Source organism: Sardina pilchardus, chromosome 11 (genome assembly GCF_963854185.1).
Source record: "Sardina pilchardus chromosome 11, fSarPil1.1, whole genome shotgun sequence".
NCBI lineage: Eukaryota > Metazoa > Chordata > Actinopteri > Clupeiformes > Clupeidae > Sardina > Sardina pilchardus.
The window spans coordinates 21080788-21104404 of NC_085004.1; the positions used below are offsets into that span (position 1 = coordinate 21080788).

Below are 23617 nucleotides of genomic sequence, written 5' to 3' on the forward strand. Positions count from 1 at the left end.
TCTTCTTCATCTGTGTGTTCATCTTTTTATGCAAGGGCAAGTTCATTTTCTCCTCTGGAGCAAAGTTTTTGGTGGCTGATGAATGACAAGACCTCACTGTGTTTTTTTTTCTTCTCCTCAGATCGCTCCGCCCCCATCTCTGACAGAGCCCCTCAAGGATCTCTTCAGACAGCAGGAGGCTGTGAGAGGGAAGCTGAGACTGCAGCACAGCATTGAGCGGGTAAGCGCTTTCTTTCTTTCTCTCTCTCTCTCTCTCTCACTCTCTCCACCCCAACCCCCCTCCCTAACTTCTGAAGTCAGTCTGTTAGAGCGTGGGCTTTGATCGCAAGAGCGCGAAACCTTTGATGAATGATCAAAGTTGCCCCATAATAGAAAAGCAATGTAACTGCAATATGCATTCCCACTGCCTGGTAAGCATATCACAGTGCAATCAACACCACCATTTCATCTCTCATCTAATGTGCCTCCACTGAATCTTGTTAGACCTTGATAATTTTTTTCCCTTTCTGTTTTTAATAAGATTTTCCTCTTTTTTTTTCATTACAACCGCTCCAAAGTTTGCTGAAGGAGATTCAGAAGTGCAGATGACTTTTATTCGCCTCTAACTCATAACTCTCTTGTACCTTTCAGGAGAAGCTGATTGTCTCCTGTGAACAGGAAGTCCTGAGAGTTCACTGCAGAGCAGCCAGAACGATAGCCAATCAGGCCGTTCCGTTCAGTGCTTGCACCATGCTGCTGGACTCTGAGGTGTACAACATGCCATCTGAAAGCCAGGTAAGCTGAGAACCTGGAGCTCTCCTCCATGTACATTTCCACTTGTCTTTGCTCTCTGGCAGTTGTTTGACCGCTGTGGTCATGTTTCTGTTTTGTACATTTTGTTTTCTGTCACCCCAGGGGGATGAAAACAAGTCGGTGAGAGATCGCTTCAATGCTCGCCAGTTCATTTCCTGGATTCAAGATGTAGACGACAAGTATGATCGCATGAAGGTAAGCACCAGTGGATCAGAGACTTTATACTGTATATCATATCCTCTCATTTATCAGCTTTTCAAGCACAAGGAATAATCTGACACAAGTAAAGAGAGTGATTTCCCTTATAGTGCAGTGGCATAGTCAAGTAGCGTAGTCCATAGGAATCATTTTCTCTTGTATGATGTTTAGATGTGGAATGCTCCAGCATCTCAAGATGCTCCAACATCTCAGACAACATCTATTCTTTCCGCTGCACTAATTACTTTCTGATTGTTCAGCAGTACTGAGTCTGAGCAGAAATGTGTGTCTGCTCCATTGAATTATTCTCCCTGTGGAGGTGCATTTCTAACTCTGTACTCCTCTCTCTCCTCCTGTCTACCCCCACAGACGTGTCTGCTGATGCGCCAGCAGCACGAGGCCGCCGCCCTCAATGCCGTGCAGCGAATGGAGTGGCAACTCAAGGTGCAGGAGCTGGACCCTGCCGGGCACAAGTCCCTGTGCGTCAACGAGGTCCCCTCTTTCTACGTGCCAATGGTGGACGTCAACGACGACTTTGTGCTGCTGCCGGCATGACAGGAAAACCGATTTATCCCCACATTGTGTGTGCGGCCTCTCTCAATCTTTACCCTTTCGTAGAGACCAGACAGAACATATGGTAAGGGCTAGCTGGTTTGAAGAGGAGGATACTTTTCTTTTGAGGAAAAAAAAGCAAAACGTATATATTATATAGTTAAAGATGAAAAAGAACTTCCTATTGATTTCTTTTCCACTGTACAAGTGGAGAGCATCTTTTTAACCGGGGGAAAAAAACACACAACTTGCACTTTCATCCTTCAAGTTTTTATGCTTTTTTTTTTGGTTTGGGATGTAAGGAAGCAACACAGCTTTGCTCTGAAGCTTACCCACCTCAGCCCCCCTCTGATGATATGAGGAGCAACACTGGGGAGAAAGAGGGACAAACAAAGTATTTTTCTTCAATTTTATTTTTAAATACTTTCAAAAAAAAAAAAAAAACTGTTCGACGAGAGAGGATTGCAGGAGAGAAGCCCTCCTCCTCCCCCCCCACCCAGTTGGCACAGCGGTGGACAAGGAACTTCAGGGCTAGCCGGAAAAGGCTAACGGGGAGCAAAACATATGCAGAAGTAGAAGGTGCAGAGAGCAGTTTCTGTCAAGCTATTAAAAACAAACAGAAAAAAAAACACATACGGACTCAGAGGCATGTCGGAGGCACCTTCAAACTCTCCTTGTCCTTGTCTTTTCCGGGAGAGGACGAGCCTTTGCGGACACGTACGACCTCACGTGATGTGGCAGCACTCCCTGCTCTCCGTGCTCTTCAGCCTGGGCTGTCTCGGAGCAGAGGCTGCAGCGGAAGCCTGCGCCAGGGGCTGAGTCGAGAGGGGCAGCAGCACGTGGGTGCAGGCGGGCGGTGGTTGCGGGTCCCTACGCATCAGGGGCTGCAGCGGGGGCCCCCCGGGACGAAAGACTGACTACAGCAGGAGGGCATGGCCAGCCAGCATGAGACCCAAAGAGCTCCCTGCTGCTGCACCTCCTCCCCTCTCCTATCCCACCCAACAAGAGGAGCCCAGAGTATGGGCCTGCACGTGAGGGGGGGGGGGGGGGGACCTCAGCCTCTGGCAGCCTGTGCAAGACCCAGCCCCCATAATGCCTGCGCCAGCGCATAACCTGCAAATGACTGCATAAGGAGAAAAAACAACAACAAAATATAAAAAAAACAAAACGAGGACAACACGTTATACAAAAGAATGTTTTAAAATCAAGAGGCAAAGACTTCTAAAAGATGGTGTTTTAGTGGAGAATATTCTTTTTTTTTTTTTTTTGTCTATTTCTTTACTTGGGCATTTCATTGTTTCTCTTTCTGAGGACGTGACTTGAAACACTACAGAGCCAACATTAGTTTAATGGAAAAAAATAAGAAAAACTGAAAAAAAAAATTGTATTCCGTAAATGATGTACAGTTTTTATATTCGTTAACCAATGTATTCTCGCTGCCTTCTAGATAATTTATTTTGCCACACATTACTGCACAGTTGTAAATAAATTATGTACTGTAACATCACTCAGTTAAGTGTAAAAAAAATAAATGAATAAAAATTATCTTTGTATGTACAGTTCACTTTTGGGCAGCACTCCCCCCACCCCAGCATCCCCTCCCATGGGCCAAAATGTGTACACATTGTCAGTATGTAGAAGACTATACAGTGCATGGCCCGAAATGGCGTAGCCCTGGCCTGGCTGAAAGGTGCCCTTGGTTGACATCAGAAGTCATTGAACTAACTCCCCTCCACTCTTTCCAATGGAAAACTCCTAGTTGCAAAGGGCCACTACCATAGTCTTCAGATGTAGCAGTGTGGTTACTGAATTATTGATAAAAAATAGAGGTATTTTATTCATTGCTTTATTATACAACTATCTTATCTTTGGAGAAAAAAAAATAAAACCGAGAAAATGCCTTTTTACAGTCAACATTTTGAGTTTTCTCATAACACTGCACAAGTGAACTAAATAGGAACATCAGGCAATATCATAACCTAAACTCATCCAGGTTCAGATTCAGATATTGCCATCTGATCCATTCAGTACACCGAGAAATATTTTACTTTCATTTCAGTGGCAGCATTCTTATCACTTCTTCTTTTGTTTTTTTTTTTTTTTTTAGACATCCTTAGTCATTTGTCTTCTGGTCTAGACTTGGCAAGAGTCTGTGAAAACCTCAATAGCTTTATCTTGCAGCCTAATAGCAAAATGAGTCCCCTGACTATTTCTCTGGAACAAATTTTAACTGTATGAATGAGCAGACCTTGTTCAAAGATTCTAGTTGGGAACTAGCAGAGTTACATGCTCTTTGATGTGAGTGGATTTTTAACAGGTTATTCTTATAGGCAACATTACACATTTGTATTCTTCTTTTCCCAAAGGATTCATTCGAGCTTCTGTTTGATTGTAGAATAGCAAATTTATCAGTGTTTGTTTTAGTTACAGAAAAAAATAAAGTCTCGGTTATTGCCCAAGTGGAAAGAAATGTAGGTTTTGCCTCTCTGTAAGAACACCTTAGAAGTAACGAAAGGCTCAGTGTCATTCACTGACAGAGTTTTTTTTTTTTTTTTAAGTCACGATTGATATTTGTTGCTTAGTTGAAAATTTTTGTAAAAACAAGCCTTTTGTTTTTGTGTCCTCAAAGAGCTGTCATTGCATCTTAACCTATCTAACAATGTACACGCAGGCAAATTTCCCCAACTCCCTGTTTTAAATCCACTTAAGTGGTGGGTTTTTGACAGAGTACTACGCATGGTCACCACGTGTGCGTGTTTGGGTTTTTCTTGCTTTGTGCCCCTTTCTCAGATATTCCCTAATGCTGTGCGCTGTTGTCCTTGATGTGATTGTGCAGCCTGCTCTAGATTTCTATGCCTTGTCGAGGGCTAGGAGACTTGTTCTGGTATCCAAACATCATCATAATGTCCCTCTGTTCAAAGCAGGGACACACACAGCTGTCTGGCAGACTAAGAAGGGACAGAGGTACAGGGAGATGGTTGAGAGGTAGTCATGCGTTGATTTAAATGGACCTTTTAGTTCAAACGGCTAGATATTGCTTTTTTTGCTGTTCTTTTTTTTTGCATTCCTCAAGGGTCCTGCTTTTTAGTTTTCTTTTTTCATCTTTTCTTGTTAGCTGCCTGTCATGTAGCGTGAGTCTTTGTGTTGTTTGTTTTGGCCACCATCTTGATTTTTTTTCTGTTTATGTTGTGAAGTTGTGACACTTTTGTTTATGTATGTGATTTTTGTCTGTTTGCTGCAGGTGTTTGCTATTTCTGCAATGTTCGACTAAAGCCTTGGTCTTTTTGTACAAATGAGTGCAAAGGAGAATACAGAAGTCTTCACTCACACCAAAACCAATTGCATATTCTTAATCTGAAGCATTTTAATGAATTTTAATTAAATTTGTTTTCCTTATTGGTTTCACAATTGGTGTTTGGTTGCAAGAAAAATCCTTGTGTTTTTCAAATGGTACATTCAGTGTTGGCTGTTGTCTTGTGGATCAGATTATTTTTTCCCTTCATAAAACATAAATTACAGTGGCATGTCATTCATTGGGATTAGGATGCCAATGTCTTCAGTTTGTTATGCCCCATGCACTCTCACTATTGTTTACAATGTGACTTTTGTGTTCCTGCTCAGTTGTTCAAAGACCTGCCTTTCAAAATTATACACTTTGTTCATCCTTGCACCCCCCCCCCCCCCCCTAACTTCCCGCCAAAACAAAGGCTTGAAATTATGATCATGGCACCATTCCACATCATTATTGCCTAGACACGTTCAAAATTATTCATTCTTTCTTTGTTTTCATTTTAAGTTTCCAATTTGGTGCAAATGAATCTGTGACTTCTCTAGGTTTAAGGTCAGGGCTCTCCTCCTTTAGTTATAGATAGACTCTCACTTCCCGGCTCACTTTTAATAAATATGTTAGTCGCTCTTCTCATGTTAAGAAGATATGTACACAGTATATTTTTTGCTTTGTTTTGTTGTTCTGATTGAGCTGCTGCTTGTTCAACACATTCACAAATGCACATACACCAATAAGGCTAACAGTGAAGCACTTACAGTACATATGACCAAGCCAATGACCCAGGACCTAGCTAGCCACTGACCTCGCAATCCACAACACATTACCTCTACTTACACATAGACAACTCAGTTTGCTCATTTATTTTCTTTAATAACACATGATTATATTTAACAGAAGTCACAATTTCAAGCCTTTTTTTTCCTCTTCATTTAAAATGAACAGTAGCTGTTTCTTTTTAAAAATGGACAATGACTAATACAAAAGCATGGAGAACTACTCTATAAAATGGTGAGAAGTAACCTATTTATTATCTTTTCTTACACCTGTGGTATGTTTGAGTGGAAGGTTTCCGCTGTGTAAATTTCCCTCTTGTAATGCGTGAAACGAGACTTGCTTTTTTGTTTTTCCCATTTTTTTGTACATAGCTGTAAATATTCTCCCAGGACGTTTTGCACCCTCCTCTTTGTACTTGTCAAAACTTGCGTAGAATGTGGGGTTCCAGCAGCAACGCAACCAGAGCGCTCGTGGTGGGTGATGTAACAATGTAACTTCTTTTGTTTTTTTTTTTGTACAATGTTAGTTCAATTGTGTACATATTGTCGGTGCAGCTACGGGAGGGGGGGATTTGTTGATGCTATCGTCAGTGCTGTCAAAACGATCCAGTACATTCACCTCTAGCTGTGTTGATTTCCTGCAATTCAAAAAGCGAGAAACTTAAAAATAAAAAATAAAAAAATGGAGAAAAAAATAATGGATAAGTAAAAAGAGAAAAAAAAACTAAATTGTTATTTTCTACAGTTGCATGTACAGAGAGCGCGAGAACTGCTGTTGTTCCTAAGAGATTATGTTCGTAAATAAATTTTTGAAATATGCTTTTTGACTCTTATTTATCTGTTTACATCATTCATCCAGTAGTACTGACAAACATGGAATACACAATGAAAAGCATTGTGAAAAGCATCACTTCTGAACCCCAAATCACTCAGGTGGTCTTCATAGAAATATTTAAACATTCAATCCATTATTAGAACCTAATTCTATATTTTCCTTTTCTTTTACACATTTTGCTCATTTGTGCACATTTTCTTTGTGCTGCATTGTTTTAACTTCACATTACATTATTTAACTACATAGTTTACTGTGTCTACTATCACATTTTACACAGGTCATATTATATCACAATAATAGTTTGGCATACTAGAGCAAATATGACAATGTTACTGTCTGTATGACATACTGAAGTGAACTGTTCAGAACATGAATTACGAACATTGACATTTAGACTGTGTGTGTCTAGCCTATGACTGTCTGCAGTCAGTTGGACATGGTGTAAATATTTTTTGTCTTTACCTGGAAACTAACTGCGATACATAGGACCTGCCAGAGGGGGGCAGCAAATGCATTACGTGTGCAGTGAGGTGATGGTATAGGGCCGTTTATTTTAATGTATTTGCGCACTGTGAATGAGAAAGAGTAGCTGAGTTGGGACTACTAGATGCATATAACTAGGTCTACCTGGCTAATGCATTAACAAAGGAACTAACGTAAATCACTGCGGACCAAAGTCCAAATTATAATTATTTTACTATTATTATGTTAGGCCCTTGATTCCTAGACCTGGTAGCCTGTATTGTTAAAATGCTCAGGATAATTGGGCCTGCAGCCTATTCTGGAGATGGATTAAATAAACACATATAATTAGGCCTTCTTAACACACAACTCCAGCCTATGCCTATTTCCCACCAGAGCGACGAATCACAACATGTGTTTCTCTCACTCTCGTGCTTTTACTCTTACTGACTCATAGGCTGCTGACTCATGTGTGGTAGAATAGGCTAGAACGCTATGAACACACCTGGTGGTTAGGTAGCTACAGGTCCAGTTACTCCATGACTTTGATAATGGAACAGACCACACAGTGATGACACCTGAATAGTTTGTGATTTAGTCATGGTTTGCTATAATAGGAAACATGGACATGTGGCAGTAGCAGGTGAAATTTATTCTTTTAGGAGATGTTTCACACAGCTTTCCCACCAGTTGGCCTACATATCCCATGAAGTCCTCCTCCCACTTTGACAAGCTACGATCACATTGGGAGACGCAGCTATCCCATCTGCCAAATACTTTTTCATCGGTACGGTGCCTGACCATGGATTTTGAATCTAAGATTTACCCTCAAATTGGAGGCTATGGAAGATATAATCGCATTGTGACCATTTTCAGCTGGTTCCCAAACTTCGCCGTGACGTTGAACCTCTTCTGTGATGTTTTCTATACTTTGACTCCCGAGTCTTACCACTGTAAACCCGACCCAAGTCTTCTGCCGTCGGGGTTTCTCCCAAGTAACTTTTCCAAACAAGCCTACCTCAACTTTACCATTCCCTGGGACAAAGACAATGCTGGACTGAGTCACTGCGAGTTGTACAGGTACTCATCCAACTACACGAATATCACGGACAACATGCCGAGAGTGAGAGTACCGTGCACGAAAGGATGGGAATACGCGAAACCAGCAGGGCTCGAGAGCAACTTTGTAACGGAGGTTAGTTGAATTTGCATTTGAATTGTCACGATTAAAAGTTTAAATCAGAGAAGCATTCATGCTTCTGGCACATTAATGATTTACTAGTGGTGTCTGTTTGCACGATGAAACCACATGTAGCCTGTATTAATGTAAAATTGCCTCAAAATAGACTGACATAATCTCTCCAATTTAATTTAACCATGTGTCCACTCCACACTCATCAATACACTCAACTAGTCCAAGTCTGAATTTCCCCAGCTGATCAACAATGAAACTAATATTTGATAGTTTTTATCAAAGTATTGCCCATCAAGGATATTTACTCTGGGCTAGGCTGTCTGCGTCTACTGACATCCTTTAACGTCAGGGATACCCTTTGGATATCTGTTATTGTTGTTTATTAACAACTACGTCCTATAATATTATGACTGGATAGGTCGTTGTACACAGCCCACTTAATTGTTTGCTCAACAGACTTGTCATTATGGAAATTTAGTTTTAGGGCTTTTTAAAAGAGCTGTTAATGTAGCAGTGTCATTTTTTTTTTTACTAATTACTATAGTTGCACAACAGGAAACCCCCTCTAGACCACTGTGTTCCTGGTGCTCCACAGTGGAAAGTACGAGAAAGAGATACACACATCTCAGTGCGTAGCCAGACAGCCACACTTTCATAAGTCCTTTTGGGACTGTTGTTTTTATAGCCACATGTCAAACAGGATCCCCTCACACACACACACATCTACAAAGTAGGCTTAAGTCACAAGACAGGATCAGCCCGTAGCCCATCCCGTCAAGCAAACATTTGTAATGGATGTTTGTAAATGCAAACATGCTATTTGATCCCTAATCGTTTTCCTCGGAGCAGGATGACTGTGATCTTGGCATGAAACAAACACCCAAAAAACTCACAATGGAAACTGTTCCATAGTGGTCCCCCTCAAGAGTAGCCTACTTGGGCCAGAATGGCCTGAGGAAGTTTGTGTCCATGATTTGAACTGGCATCCCTTGTTCCTCCCTTTCGGCAGGAAACAGCTTAGCCCCCTTTACTTTTCCTGATTCATTGACCTCGTCCCCGAAGCTCCAGCTTCCATCTCCATGACGTCATTGGCTCTTTTGTCCCTGCTAGAGCTGGAGTGATGTTCCATCTTTTCAGGATGTCCATCACATGCGTGAAGGACAATATGGGAAGGAGAGTAGGGTCGGAGAGTGCAGACCTCCATGAGCCTTAATGTGATAACACTGTCTGTATTCTAATCAGCAACTGCATGGTGGCTACTGGGCAAGTCACTTTGGACATGTGTGTGTGTGTGTGTGTGTGTGTGTGTGTGTGTGTGTGTGTGTGTGTGTGTGTGTGTGTGTGTGTGTGTGTGTGTGTGTGTGTGTGTGTGTGTGTGTCTGTGTGTGTGTGTGTGTGTGTGAGTATTCAACCAAATTTATAATTTCTTACCGACAGTAAGTTGCAATTCAGTTTGAGATCTGGCCTCAGGGTGAAATAGTATTTCTGCAAACTGATAGGCTACAAGTACCAAGGCACCTAAAGCTGGATGTGATTTGGTCTTTCCCTTTTACATCACCTTTCATGAGAAGAATGAAAAGATATGCATTTTATGCGACCTAAAGTTACCATAAAGTGACAATGACTTAGTCTCTCTCTCGCTCTCTGTGGCTTTCTCTCTCTTTCTCTTTCTTGTGTCTGTGTGTGTACCTGCAGTGGAACCTTGTTTGTGGGGACTACTGGAAGATTCCCCTTCAGCACATCTGTTTCATGACTGGCTGGGTGCTGGGCTATGTTCTTCTAGGCACCATCTGTGACTGGTGAGCTCCTTTGCTTCGTTGGCTGCCTCTTGGTTTGTCTGTTAACTTTTATATTCCCACAGGAATGTCATGAGGAAAACAAAATGTAGCAGGAATGACCAAAGAGTCTTGTTTGGCAACTTTGATAAGAATTTAGTATTCCTATTTTTTGTTGACATTTTGCTGTGACACTAGTGTGTTTGTGTGTTTGTGTGTGTGTGTGTGTGTGTGTGTGTGTGTGTGTGTGTGTGTGTGTGTGTGTGTGTGTGTGTGTGTGTGTGTGTGTGTGTGTGTGTTTATGTATATGGATTGTTTGTTTATCTGTGTGCCTGCAGGCTGGGCCGGCGGCGGGCGCTTCTCATGTCTGTGTCCCTCTCGGGACTGCTGGGAGTGGCGGTGTGCGTGTCCAACAGCCCCGTGGCCTTCCTGCTGCTCAGGCTCTCCCAGGGCTCCATGTTGGCCGGGGTCTTCCTCTCCTCGTACATCGCACGTGAGTCACCCCTCCCAATACACACACTCACACACACACTCTCTCTCTCTCTCTCTCTCTCTCTCTCTCTCTCTCTCTCTCTCTCTCTCTCTCTCTCTCTCTCTCTCTCTCTCTCTCTCTTCTTTCTTTCTTTCTCTCTCTCTCTCTCTCTCTCTCTCTCTCTCTCTCTCTCTCTCTCTCTCTCTCTCTCTCTCTCTCTCTCTCTCTCTCTCTCTCTCTCTCCCTCCCTCTCTCTTCACCTGACATCCATCCCATCCCCTTATTGTCACCAACTCTGTGGTTCCACATCTTCTGTTACTCTTAATGACGTACTAATGTCTTATTCAACCCAACCCAATCAAGATGGGTTATCAGCCAGCAGTGCTAACTGCAGTGCAGAAGCAAATGTTGTGGACTCTAGTCAAAATACTGTCAACAGTTTAAGGCTTTTTTAATAGACCTCTTCCTGTCTTGGCTTTAAATGCATGTTACGACACATTGTTGACCTTTTCACATGGTTTGGGGTGGTTGGACTTTGTAGAAATGGAAGGAAGCTGGAGTTGACGATACCGTGACATATTTTCTTTCACAAACTGACCATGTAGCCTGATATCATAATGTAGATGAAGAAGTTTCTTTTTTTTGTTTTTGTTATTTATCAAAGTATGTCATTACATTTCCTGATGATGGTGTATTAACTTAGCCTGGAAGCCAGCCCAAATTTACCCTGCCCACAAAATTTGAATTCTGAGTAGAATTGAGTCTAGAATTGAGTCTTCTCAACACAGAAAATGTGCAGGTCCAATCAGTGAATAGAGGGAGTAGCTGAGAACGCTGATGTTGTGGTCGGGTGCTAGTTTGAGCATGTCACGTCACGACCAAACCTTAGCGATTTTTATGGCAGACCTAAGTGGCTCTGGGCAGATCCAATAGTTTTAAACATCAACAGAGTGTACCTCATTCAAGGAAGTTCACGCTTGGCAATGGAAAGTGGCCAAACTCTCTGTACATGTGAATGTACGAGAGTATGGTAGGATCAGGCTAGGGGCCCACGCCATATCCACCATATTGATACGCTGTAGCCTTGAGGCAGGAAGTGTCAGTGGACTGTAGGAGCGACAGGAGCCACAGGAAGGGAGCGACAATGAAAGGGGAAGTAGAAACCAGCTCAGTGTCAGCACCGATCAAGGACCGTTACATACCAGGGCACCAGGCAGAGTGTAAACAACACCAAGAGGGGCAGAAATACTGTGTTGATGTTAGACTGTCGTTTAATTTAATTTGGTTTTAATAATGGATTTAAAGGTGTGAATGTTGTTCCACTTAAGTAACTATACACTGCATGGTGCATAGCACAAACAATACATTGAATTGATAGGACATAAATAATGAGTACGTTTCATGGAGGCAGTTAGAATACTGTTAAAAGACTGGAGACAGACAGGAGAATGATCAAGAAAGGAAGAATTGTGTATAGAGGTGGCCACTGTCAGTCAGTCACAGGTTTATGCCTCACTCTGACTTAGGGGAACTCCCCCCAAATGTTGACTGAGTCAGACCCACTGATGATGGACACGGCAGTATGTCCAGCTGCTCATGCTTCTGGGGGGTGCACGCTCACATGTGCCCAACTGAGCATGTGTGGGTGGCGGCCTGTCGCCGTCGTTTGATTGGTGTGAAGGGGGTAGCCGTGAGTAAGTGACAGCGGACAGCTGCCTCAGCTCGACTGGTGTCTGTTTTGCTCTTTGCTATGGCGTCTACTTGGCTGAGTGAGAGTGAAGAGAGGGATTTTGTAGTGCCGGCTCAGCTGTTTCTGTTTGCCTGGTACTTCCCGTTATGGTCTCTGATTATCTCAGTCTCTCTGTTTTGCTCTCTTCCAATGTCCCATTGCTCTGTCACTGTCTCCTTTTAGTGTGTAGTGCCATAGTAAGTATATGAAAAGAATGTAGGACTTCTGCCATGTCCAGGGATGTCCATCTCCCGGTAACTGGCCATGTTGCATGGGCTGGAAAAAACTTGTGCTTGTTTATCTCTCTCTCTTTCTCTCTCTCTATCTACAGTATCTATCTATCTATCTATCTATCTCTATCTCTCTCTCTCTCTTTATTTCTATTTCTTTCTTTCTTTCTGACTCCCTCATTCACTTTCAATCACACACTCACAGACCAACATGTACAAAGCACCTAGAGAGGCTTGAGTGGATTCCAGCATCTGGATTGCGTGAGGGATTTCGACAGGGATTTCAAACATTCTTTCCACATCTGTGGGAGTCCTGCCCTGCCAAGGAAGCAAAGAGGAACAGAGTTAGAAGTAACACAACACGCATACACACATACGTAGCCTATATACGCTTAGAAGCACCTCTAAATTCCTCAGAGGCCAGCCAGTGGTAAATTGATCGCAGGGGAGGGTGCGGGGAGTGAGCAGTGACGTGCTAGTCAGGGTGAAGAGGGCAGAGGCCTGCAGTGATCTGTGTGCTGCTGCCACAGCTTCTCCAAACACAATAGAAGGATGCTAGAGAGCACTGGGAGGAAATCAGGCTTGTTTTTCTTTTCATCACTGTGTGTGTGTGTGTGTGTGTGTGTGTGTGTGTGTGTGTGTGTGTGTGTGTGTGTGTGTAGTGTGTGTGACTGTGTGTGTGTGTGTGTGTGTGTGTGTGTGTGACTGTGTGTGTGTGTGTGTGTGTGTGTGTGTGTGTGTGTGTGTGTGTGTGTGTGTGTACACATGTGTATGGAGGCTACTGAAAGCAAAATTGAAAGTGGGGCAGAGGTTTCCCCTTTTCCATGAGTGCAGATGATTTTTTCTTTCTCTTTCACTGACAAATTATATCACAACTTTACACACACACGTGTGCGCACACACACACAAACACACCTCCTATCATGCCCATCATTTTGTCCTGTCATAGCCCACTGTTGATTTTAAGCGCCCTCCTTCTCTTGTGTGATGTGGCGTGACAGGTCTGGAGGTGTGCGACCCCCCCCATCGGCTCATGGTGTCCATGGTCAGTGGATTCTTTTCTGTGTTTGCGGAGTTGCTGTTGCCAGGACTGGCGGTGCTGTGCAGTGATTGGCCAGTGCTACAAGCAGTGGCCACTGTGCCCTTGCTACTCATGATCTCATATTGGTGGTGAGATTGGAACTTTTCTTTGGTGCGTGCGCGTGCGTGCGTGCGTGCGTGCGTACGTGTGTGTGTGTGTGTGTGTGTGTGTGTGCGCAAGTGCAAATCCATGCTTTATATATCCAGTATTTAAGTTGTTAAATATTCACAAATATTGCTCATTTTGCACATATACCGGTAAACAAGACTGTGTGTGTGTGTGTGTGTGTGTGTGTGTGTGTGTGTGTGTGTGTGTGTGTGTGTGTGTGTGTGTGTGTGTGTGTGTGTGTGTGTGTGTGTGTGTGTGTGTGTGTGTGTGTGTGTGTCTGTGTGTGTGTGTGTGTGTGTGTGTGTAGCTGTGCCTCAGTGTTCCCAGAGTCCCCCCGCTGGCTGCTGGCCACGGGTCAGATCCCTCAGGCCAAGAAGACTCTGCAGAGCTTCTCAGCGCGGAACGGAGCCTGTCGGAGTGAGGACCTCTTCCCGGGCGAGACTTTGCTCTCAGGTAACATCCACACCTCGGCCTCTCTCTCTCCCTCAAGTTTACTCTCTCTTATTGCTTCCTTTCTTTCTCTGCAATTGTGCCAAGACATGTCGTGGTGGCATGTGAATACAATTGGATTCAGTTCAATGAAAGGAAGAGGAATGCCGGTGCAACGCAGATGTCTTCTTTAGTATTTATTTAAAAGGTGCAAAACATTGACTAACGTTTCCACGTTACAAACGTCTTCATCAGAGTCCTTGTATTCAATTCAATTCAGTCAGATAGTGTGAAGCTGAGTGACCAACTCACCAAGCATGGGGTCCTCATCCAAGGCTTGTATCTTTCATTCACTTGTGTCTGATTCTTCACCTGTTGCTGTTCTGATTCTTCCTTGTTGGTGTTACACACAGACACATTTGTGTTGATATATTTGTCATGGTTCTTGGGAATCAACAGTGGAAAGCCACTGCGAAAGAGAAGAAACATTCTGCATAATCTTAGTAATCAGATTATCAAATAGCACAACTGGCTGAGTTAATATGAAAGGAAGGGGCAGTGGCATGGTCATCAAGCCTCAAGGATGTGGACCGGAATAAATAAAGAGGTGTTCCTTGATAACAAGGAAGTGTAAGAGGGTATGTCCGTGGACACTGTCAGGAATTTCTTCCCATAGCTACTGGCTTCCCAGCCAAAGTAGGCATGCAATTTAGATGTCAATAGAATATTTCCTGGGGTGGCCTGTTTGAGACCGTTTGAAAAGCTGGCAACACACCAACACGCTGTCATCATTTCGAAGGAGCATTATGTGTCTGTTGCTCCAGCGCGGTGCCAAGATAGCACTTGACGATGTGGATGCCGTGTTTCACAGGCCTGCAAGCTTACTGACCAGGGGCTGCCAGAGTGTGGGGGTTTTCTGAAAAGTGAGCACACAAAGTGTGTTTGTTGTGTTTTTTTTTTTTTTTTTCAATTTTCTTTTTTTTCAACTGCTGCTTCCCAAATGCAACTCCAATGTTCCAATTCACTGGCTCAAATTGCATTACTTCAAATCACGTTGTCAAGTCTGCCTGAAAGCAGCCATTTTGAGTTTTTTTTTCTAAGGTAGGGTTAAGCAAGGAGAAAGAGAGGGAGCAAAAGAGAGAGAGAGATAGAGAGAGATAGAGATACCTACTCTTGTTATTTAGTGTACTGTGGAATGTACTACTTTTTTTATCCTCTCACCATCTATTGTTAGGATTTTTTTTTTTCTTCTTTATTCTTTTTCCACATATCGTCTACTGGTCTCTACTGGTCACTCTGTGGTCGGCTGTTTTTGTGGGGGTCGAGAATAACATGAGCATGCTCATTCATTTAAATTAGCTTACACAACAACTTGCATAAGGACAGAAATGTCTCCTTGGGAATTGTATGTTTTAAGCTCATGCTGTAAGTTCAATATTGATTGGATTGAGAGCTTTTCTATGAGCATATATTTTCTTTTCTATAATTGTCATCCACTGTGTTACCAGAATCTCTCCCCCTCCTCATTTATTTCTCTGGCAATTTTAGGTGACCTCCCTGAAGTACACTCGTCATATAACATGTCTTTGCGTTTCTGTCACAGAGATATCCTCTGCTTATGGGGAGGACACAGAGAGTGAGTACCACAGTTTGCTGGAGCTTCGCCACACTCGAGTCATCTGGAGAAACGGCCTCATCCTTGGCCTCACTCTGTGAGTTTCCATGGAGATGGCATATCCATATTCAAAGAACAACACACACACACACACACACACACACACACACACACACACTCTCCTCGTCAACTCCCTTATTTTGTGTGGGATCATTCCATTCTGTGACTGGTACAGTGCTGGAATGTCAACTATTCCACATGCCAATGTAAAGCCCTAAAAATGTGTTTACAAGCGTAGCAAGAGGCTCCACAGCATTACATTCACATAACATTGACTCAGAGGTTTTTTTTTCGGTTGTTGACTAAACTGGCTAATTGGGAGTGATAAAATCACCAGGATTATCCATCCAACAGTATGTCTCTCAGAGGCTTCTATTTAGATAAACATCCAAGAACTTTCCCTTTCCTGTCCTGTTTTCTGATCAGATGGAACCCCTTAGGGTAATGTAGGTTGGCCCACCAGGATGGTGCTGGTTTGAAATTGTATCTCCTATGTCTTAAGTTCTGATTCTGAACCGACATTTTCTCAGTGGAAATGCACTGATGGCACAATCGCATTTACTGCATTTTCAGTGTTTTTATGTTCCTTTGTAGTGTAATCAACTTTTGTCAACTCTTAGCTGGAGAGTTGCTATTTTAGTCATATTCATACACCTTTTTCATTCTCTGTTTTAATAAGTTCCATGTATTAATACAGGGAGCATAGGGCAAGCTAGAAGACAAAGAAAAATGCAATGAAATAAAAATATCCCCATCCCTCCTCCTCCTCCTTTCTCTGTCTCTCTGTCTCCCTGTCTCCCAGGTTCATTGGAACAGGCATCCAGTACTGTTTCACACGTAACCTGCACAGCTACTCCACCCACTTCTACTTCAGCTACTTCCTGCGCGTGCTGACCGGGGCGCTGGCCTGCATCTTCCTCTGCATGACCGTCGACCGCTTCGGACGCCGCGGCATCCTTCTGCTGGTCGCCATAGTGACGGGCCTGTCGTCCCTGCTGCTGCTGGCACTCACACAGTGTAAGTGTGCTCGTATCTGTTGCTGCTGCTTACGCTGTGTAAGTGTGCTCTCTGTTGCTGCTGCTTACAGTAATTTCCTGTGTATTATCCGCATTGTGTATAAGCCGCAGGACAGTGTTTTATGCAAGTTAAAAGAAGCAAAACCATATTGCCCCAGGTTCAGCTCGGTCAGATATGAATCACATTTTTGGAAACATTGGTATGGGTGCCTTTTGAGGCTATGAACTGTATGTTTGTATGTGTTTCTATTCCTTTTTGATGTTGTATGTCTTACTGTTGGGCCTAGAGCCTGTAATAAAGTTTATATATATTAATACCATATTAACTGTCCCTGTGTATTAACCTCATAGCTGAAGAAATTTTGCAAAAATCAATGTAAAAGCCATGGCTAGTAGTTGGGAAATTACGTTATGCAGTGTAAGTGTGCTCTATCTGTTGCTGCAGTGCAACATGCTCACCAGTAGCACTTTTAAGGAATTGGAGTGAAAAGTTGTCATAATGAGTGCATTAAAATGTCATCTCATCTGTGGTACATATCGGCTTTTAACTGGCGGTCAATATTAGTTCTCCATGCATATGTTGGAGTTAAGTGTGTGTGTTTTGGTTGGTGGACACACTATACTAAATAGTAAATATAAATGCTTTTTGGTTGTTCTGCAGTTGGATGCCTTTGAGGATCCCTCAGTATTTCTGATCTGTTGTGGTGTCTTTTTATTTATAACTTTTGAAGCCACCAAAAATCTCAAAAGCAATGTTGGAGTAGCTCAGAGACTGATCCAGCAAATCCATGTCAGATGAAACTGTGTTTTTTGTGAGGAATGCATTTTGGCAGTAGTGATGACGCAGTTAGTGTATTTGAGGTCATGCAGCCTTTAGGGCAGTGGGAATATGATACGCATCTGAATACCAGAGCGTTCAGTGAGAGAGTAATTTTATTAGGATATTGGAGACAACACAAAGCTATCTTGCCAGCGGGGGGGCTAGCTCGTTATCTCTCAGTCATGTTGACACACATGTGACCAGCTTCTCACTTTCACACGCTGTATCTAATACACCAATTACTTACGGTCTCGGGCAGCGTAATCCCCCGAGAAAATGATGCACATGCTGCCGCTTGCCCTCTGAAAGCAGAAATATGAAATCTAAACTTCTGCCCTTCTTTTTCTTCTTCTTCTTCCTCTGCTGGTCAGACCTGCGAGGGGGGCTTGTGCTGGTTCTGTCTGTGGTGGGCCTGCTGTCCTCCCAGGCCCTGGCCATGCTCAGTGTGTTCTTCGCCAGTGAGGTGATGCCCACAGTCATACGGTGAGCATCAGTGTGCTGTGTGTGTGTGTGTGTGTGTGTGTGTGTGTGTGTGTGTGTGTGTGTGCGCGCATGGGAGAGAGAGTGTGTGTGTGTGTGTGTGTGTGTGTGTGTGTGTGTGTGTGTGTGTGTGTGTGTGTGCATGGGAGAGTGTGAGGGGGAGAGAGAGTGTGTGTGTGTGTGGGAGAGTGTGAGGGAGAGAGAGAGAGTGTGTGGAGGAGAGAGAGAGAGAGAGTGTGTGTGTGTGTGTGTGTGTGTGTGTGTGTGTTTGTTTGTGGGAGAAGCAGCTTTTACTGTCGTTACTAACAGGCAGGTTATGGGGCTCGCCACACACACCACTGAGTGTGTGTGTTTGTGAAATATGGCTTTATATATAAAAGAAATAAGCTGCTCTTGTCAATATCCCTTTCCAATCTCCATGGTCTCATATCATTGGATAGAGTCGATTGTGTTGGAGTTCTGGCACAACTTTAGATGTTAATGACCGTCTCCATGCTCTCGTCTCTGTGGTCTTCCTCCTCTACCAGAGGCGGCTGTCTGGGCTTGGTGATGTCGGCGGGTTGCGTGGGCATGGCGGCCTCCTCCCTGATGGAGCTGCAGAACAACGGCGGCTACTTCCTGCACCACGTGATCTTCGCCTCCTTCGCCGTGCTCTCCATCCTCTGCATCATGCTGCTGCCCGAGAGCAAGCGCAAGCCGCTGCCGGACTCGCTCACGGACGGCGAGTGCCTGCGGCGGCCGCCGCTCTTCCTGTCGCGCGTCGACCGCGACAGCCTCCCGCTCCTGCGCACCACGCGCGCGCCCGCCTCCGACTACAACCCCGAGAACTACGCCCGCCTGGTCAGTGCCACCAAGAAGATGCTGTCCAAAGACACGCTGCCTTTCAAAATGGCCGCCGTGGCGTCTCCACACCAGGTGCTGCTGCTGCCGTCCAGCAACGGTGTGATATCGGGGTCCCAAGGAGGGGCCAGAGGACTGGAGAATGGGGCAAGACAGGACAGTACTTTCTAGCACTTTCTCTAAAACAAACACCCCTTTCAAACGCACACTTGCGTGCGGTCCTCTGATGGGAGTCCGCTCTCTGCGTCTCGTTGTGGTTTGCCAAAGGCAAACGTAAGGGGGGACTCCTCTAGAACAAGGAGGAGGTCCTCTCCACCGGGGGCTCCAACTGGACTATCTCACCAGCTTCTCAGGAGAGACTAGAAGGTGCTATGTCATGACTTGCGTGAGCACAGCTGCTTTGACGGACACAATGCCAGAAAACAGAGGCGGTCATGCTTTAAATGGTTTAATATTTTTTTATGATTTCCTGATTTTCAGGGCAAGGGGAGATGTACATAAGTATGTATATGTGTTGAGAATTTGAACAAGCTGTTATATATCATTGCCAGAATGCTGTATGTTGTGTTCTAGTCCTGTGTTGTGTTGTGTGTCGTAGAAACACTGTCTCTGAGAATACCTCTCTACGTTCCTCTCTCTCACAAACAAACACACTCTTTCTTTTTCTCTCTCTTTCTCTTCCCTGTCCCCTCCTTCCAATGCAGAACTATTCGGGGTTTTGGCTGCCACAGTCACTTGAGTCCAATTCCTTGTCCACTTAGGGCTGAAAGACTCATGGTTCTCATTAAGTGGTGTGTCTTGTGACAGTGGAGCCAGTATGCGATGGCTGGCCCTGATCTAATATCTCCTCCTCGTCACTGTTGACTTGCTGAAGGACGCCACTCCTTCTCCACTTAGAGGCACAGAATTACCTCATCTATGGATAGGGGTGAGAGGCGGGGGGTTTCACTTGTGTGACCGGAAAGACCAAAGACAGCCTTATAGCTTTAATGTTATCATTTTCTTGGGCTTACCACTATGTCAGGAAATGCCACATACTGTGATCATTATTCCTTGCTGTTCATGTGTGCTTTGTATGCATCTGAAACATCAGTTTGGAGCCAGAGGTCATGAGTGCTGGAACCGTTACTGGAGCTTTTGCCAAAGGACATTTTCTATCTCCTGAAGGGAATACACTGGGCCAAATTACCTGACCATACAAACTTTGCATCAGATGCCTCTGATATCAACATAACTTTTTTTAAGCACAGACAATGCTGTCCAATAAAATAATAAATACCCATAATTTATCTTCACCCTTGTAAGTGCAATATTTAAACACGTAGATACAATGTATTATGTACATAGAAATGTAGGCATGTGGTAGATGAAAATAGTAGCATGGCTGGAAGTATTCTAAATGTACATATCTCTTGGAAAGTCTCTAGTGGCCTTTTGTGGATTTTCTCTGGGGATTCTAGAAGGCACAGAAATGAATCAGCACCTCCAACATCAAAATTAGTAATTATCAAAATATCTTAACTGATTTGAAGAATATATTATTGAATTAGAGAAGGACTCACCGAGCGCAGACCTCCGCCTGTATTATTCTTCCTTGGTTGTCAACTTGTCATACATTTGAACCTAAACTGTTCAGATCGCCACCACGTGGCCATACCATGCTAATACACTGTCAAGCAAAATAACCGCCTCCTGAATCCAGATACGGATCACTCCCAAAATGTAGTCGTTTCCTCCTTGGGTCATTTCAGACCTTCCCTGAAAACTTTTGCTAACAAACAGACAAACAAACCCCGCTGAACACATTGGCGGAGGTAAATATGCCTGATATAGGCCTACATCAGTGACTGCAGTAAGGGAAATGAATGAATGAGTGAGCTTTATTGTCATTGTAGCAAATGTACAACGAAAATAGAGTGCAACTCTGCATGGTGCCAAAGCAAGACACTAACAAAACATAATAGTAAATTGCACATAATAAATGTGAAATGAATATGACTAACAAAAAGGATGAAGAGTTGGCAGCTAAAATGCATCTGGGAGTGCAACTCTGCATGGTGCCAAAGCAAGACACTAACAAAACATAATAGTAAATTGCACATAATAAATGTGAAATGAATATGACTAACAAAAAGGATGAAGAGTTGGCAGCTAAAATGCATCTGGGAGTCTCAGTCATATATTGTTATTGTACCAAGTGAGTGTTTAGAGTCTGGATGGCTACAGGAATAGGCCTACAACTGTTTCTGAGACTGTATGTGTGTGCTTTTCCAGATCTATAACGTCTGCCGGATGGTAACAGTTCAAAGGAATGGTGAGCAGGGCGTGTTGAATTTTTAGTAATGTTCATGGCTCTGTGGTAATCGTGTGTATTTGCAGTGAATGTCCAGTGAAGACAGGGGGCAGCTAATGCTCTTTTGTTCTGCCTTGATGACCCTCTACAGGGCACTTTTTATCTGCGGCTGAGCACCCTGCGTTCCATATTGAGATGCCACAAGAGAGTGTGGTTTCTATGGCAGCTTGGTAGAAGGCTAGCAGCAGGTCGATGTTCAGGTTGTTCTTCCTAAGGATTGCAGGAAATTAAGCCTCTAGTTGTCTTTTTGACAGCTGTGACGGCTACAGTTGGCTGTCCAGGTGAGGTCATTGGAGATGAGGATGCCAAAGTACTCTCTCCACATGGTCCCCATTGATGTAGATGGGTGGTGGATCATTTACCTTCTTCCCCCTGAAGTTCAGTGTGAGCTCCTATGTCTTCAGTGTGAGATTGGTAGATTGGTCATTAGGCTACACCACTCTGTCAGTCGCAGCACTTCACCCCCTGTGATGAGCCCCACCACAGTGCTGTCGTCTACCAACTTAATGATGACAGTGGAGGGGTGGGATGAAGTGCAGTCATGTGTGTAAAGGTAGTATAGTAGTACACAGCATTGTGGAGCACTTGTGCTAAGCCTGATGGTGGAGCAAAGGTGGGGACCGACTGTAAAAAGCCTGTTTACAATTGGTGAGAAAGTCAAGTATCCAAGAGCATGTGGATGGGGGGAGGCCAAGATTGTGCAGGGTTATTTTTTATGTCGAATGTGAGTGATGATTGCATTGAAGGCTGAACTATTGTCAATAAACAACATCCTCACATAACTCGCATGGTTTTCCAGGTGTTCCAAAGCAGTGTGAAGGGCGATGGAGACGGTTTTCTGTTGATCTGTTGGATTGATATTACTGATGCGGGTCGAAGGAGGAGGGGAGACTTGTTTTGATGTGCTGCAACACTAACCTCTCAAAACTGGTGAGTGCTACTAACAGGTCTGTAATTGTTGAGATCCTCAGAACCTCTGTAAAACTTAATAAATATGAATTAAGGAATTTTACATTAATTTCAGATGTATTAGTATAGCAGTACTCCTCTGTCAGAAATGTATAGATTTTCCCTCATCTTTATCTCATAATGAGCAGGCGTGTAAGTAGCCTATCATGATGACACTAATACCCCCTTTCCACCGCCACGAACCAGGTGCTGGTTCCGGGCTGGTGCTAGTGCCAGTTCGGTGCTGGTGCTACCTGCCGATTATTCAAGAACCAGCTCGCTTTTCCACAGACTGAGTTCCAGAGTAGTGCTGCGTCGCTACGTCACTGTTTACGTGCGCTTTTGTATCCCAAAACAACCAGCAGAAATGGAGATGTGGTGGAAAAACTTATTACGATTAACTTTGAGCACAAAGAGCTCAAATGTCGAGAGAGTTCAACTGTATCACTGTATCCATTTGTGGAATAAAACCGGACGTGCCCTATGTTGCATGTGTATTTATTGCAGTCGCTAGAAAAGCATGTTAGCCAACATTAGCACTTGATTAGCACCCGTTGTTATGGTTATGACCATACTACGCTGCTTTTTTTGCTGCCAGCCTGACCAGAAACACCACAGTAGTTATATCAGCATGCTAGGTTGCTATGTTTTGGTCAACAAGCTAACAAGCTAACTTTACCGTTCGGGAGCTTACAGCAACCTGCAATGATCTGTGTGTCCGGGACACATTTGTGCCGCATATAAACAATAAACCGTATCAAAATTAGCCATTAAAAGTGGTCAAGAAACCTTTATTCACATTGAATATTTCCAGTTAGACCCCTGGAGCTGCCGCCATTGTTTTCAGATTTTTTTTGTTACTCCCGCCTCTGTGGACAACGCAAGCTTCTGATTTGCTGACGTAACTGGTTCTTATCTCTGGTCCAGCTCAAAGTTGGTGCTGAGTTGGAACCAGTTTTCCTGGCCCAGAGCCAGGTTATTTTGTGTGGAAAAGCAAAGAACTGGTTCCAGACTTGGCACTGGCTCCGAACCAGCACCAGAATCGCGTCGGTGGAAAAGGGGTATAATAGAACTTGACTCATGTAGTTCCTCCAATCCCCACAAGAGGGCTGTCTTTCTTGAATGTACAGTCCCCTTCATAAGTATTGGAACACATGCTAAAGTTATCTAAATAAAATCATCTTTTGGAAATTGATCTTAATGCTTTAAATGAATAAAATAGATAATATCCAATCTAAGGACATTCATTTTCTTTGTGAATGAATAATGTATTTTAAATAAATCAAATGTTTTCCTTAAAATACAGGGGTCAGTACAGGAACGCCTATGTTCACCCCATGTGTTAAAATTCCCATAGAGGCAATCAGATTTAAATGGACCCAGGACCCAGGACACGGCAAACCCTGATAAACTCCCCTTGGCCTTTGGAATTAAAATAACCCTACATCATACCCTTCACCATACCAAGAGATTGGCATGGTTTTATTTCAGTTAGCCTGTTAGCTGGTTTGAATTGCATTGAGCTCAATGAGAATGAAACCAGCTACCACGTCTAATAGAACTAG

The 23617-nt window shown here is 43.7% G+C and overlaps 2 protein-coding genes across 2 annotated transcripts in view; both read left to right on the forward strand.

Moving 5' to 3' along the window:
• ankrd11 (ankyrin repeat domain 11) overlaps nt 1-6423 on the forward strand; it is a 110007-nt gene extending 103584 nt beyond the window's left edge. Inside the window, exons 11-14 of the mRNA XM_062550014.1 lie at nt 122-220; nt 631-774; nt 895-987; nt 1360-6423. Coding sequence (XP_062405998.1) covers nt 122-220; nt 631-774; nt 895-987; nt 1360-1545 — 522 coding nt within the window. The 3' untranslated portion in view covers nt 1546-6423. The remainder of the gene's footprint in view (nt 1-121; nt 221-630; nt 775-894; nt 988-1359) is intronic.
• A 1101-nt stretch (nt 6424-7524) lies between these two features.
• On the forward strand, nt 7525-20046 carry slc22a31 (solute carrier family 22 member 31). Its single transcript, XM_062549750.1, has 9 exons — nt 7525-8096; nt 9792-9895; nt 10210-10364; nt 13304-13472; nt 13799-13944; nt 15524-15632; nt 16398-16612; nt 17803-17914; nt 18439-20046. Exons 1-9 carry the CDS (start codon nt 7608-7610, stop codon nt 18920-18922), a joined length of 1983 nt encoding a protein of 660 aa, XP_062405734.1. The 5' UTR covers nt 7525-7607; the 3' UTR covers nt 18923-20046.
• Nucleotides 20047-23617: the final 3571 nt, after the last annotated feature.

Coding starts and splice junctions, on each gene's coding strand:
- slc22a31 (XM_062549750.1), top strand. CDS start 7,608: ATGAAGTCCTCCTCCCACTTTGACAAGCTACGATCACATTGGGAGACG. Junction 8,097..9,791: donor AGAGCAACTTTGTAACGGAG/GTTAGTTGAATT, acceptor GTGTACCTGCAG/TGGAACCTTGTTTGTGGGGA. Junction 10,365..13,303: donor CCTCTCCTCGTACATCGCAC/GTGAGTCACCCC, acceptor GTGGCGTGACAG/GTCTGGAGGTGTGCGACCCC.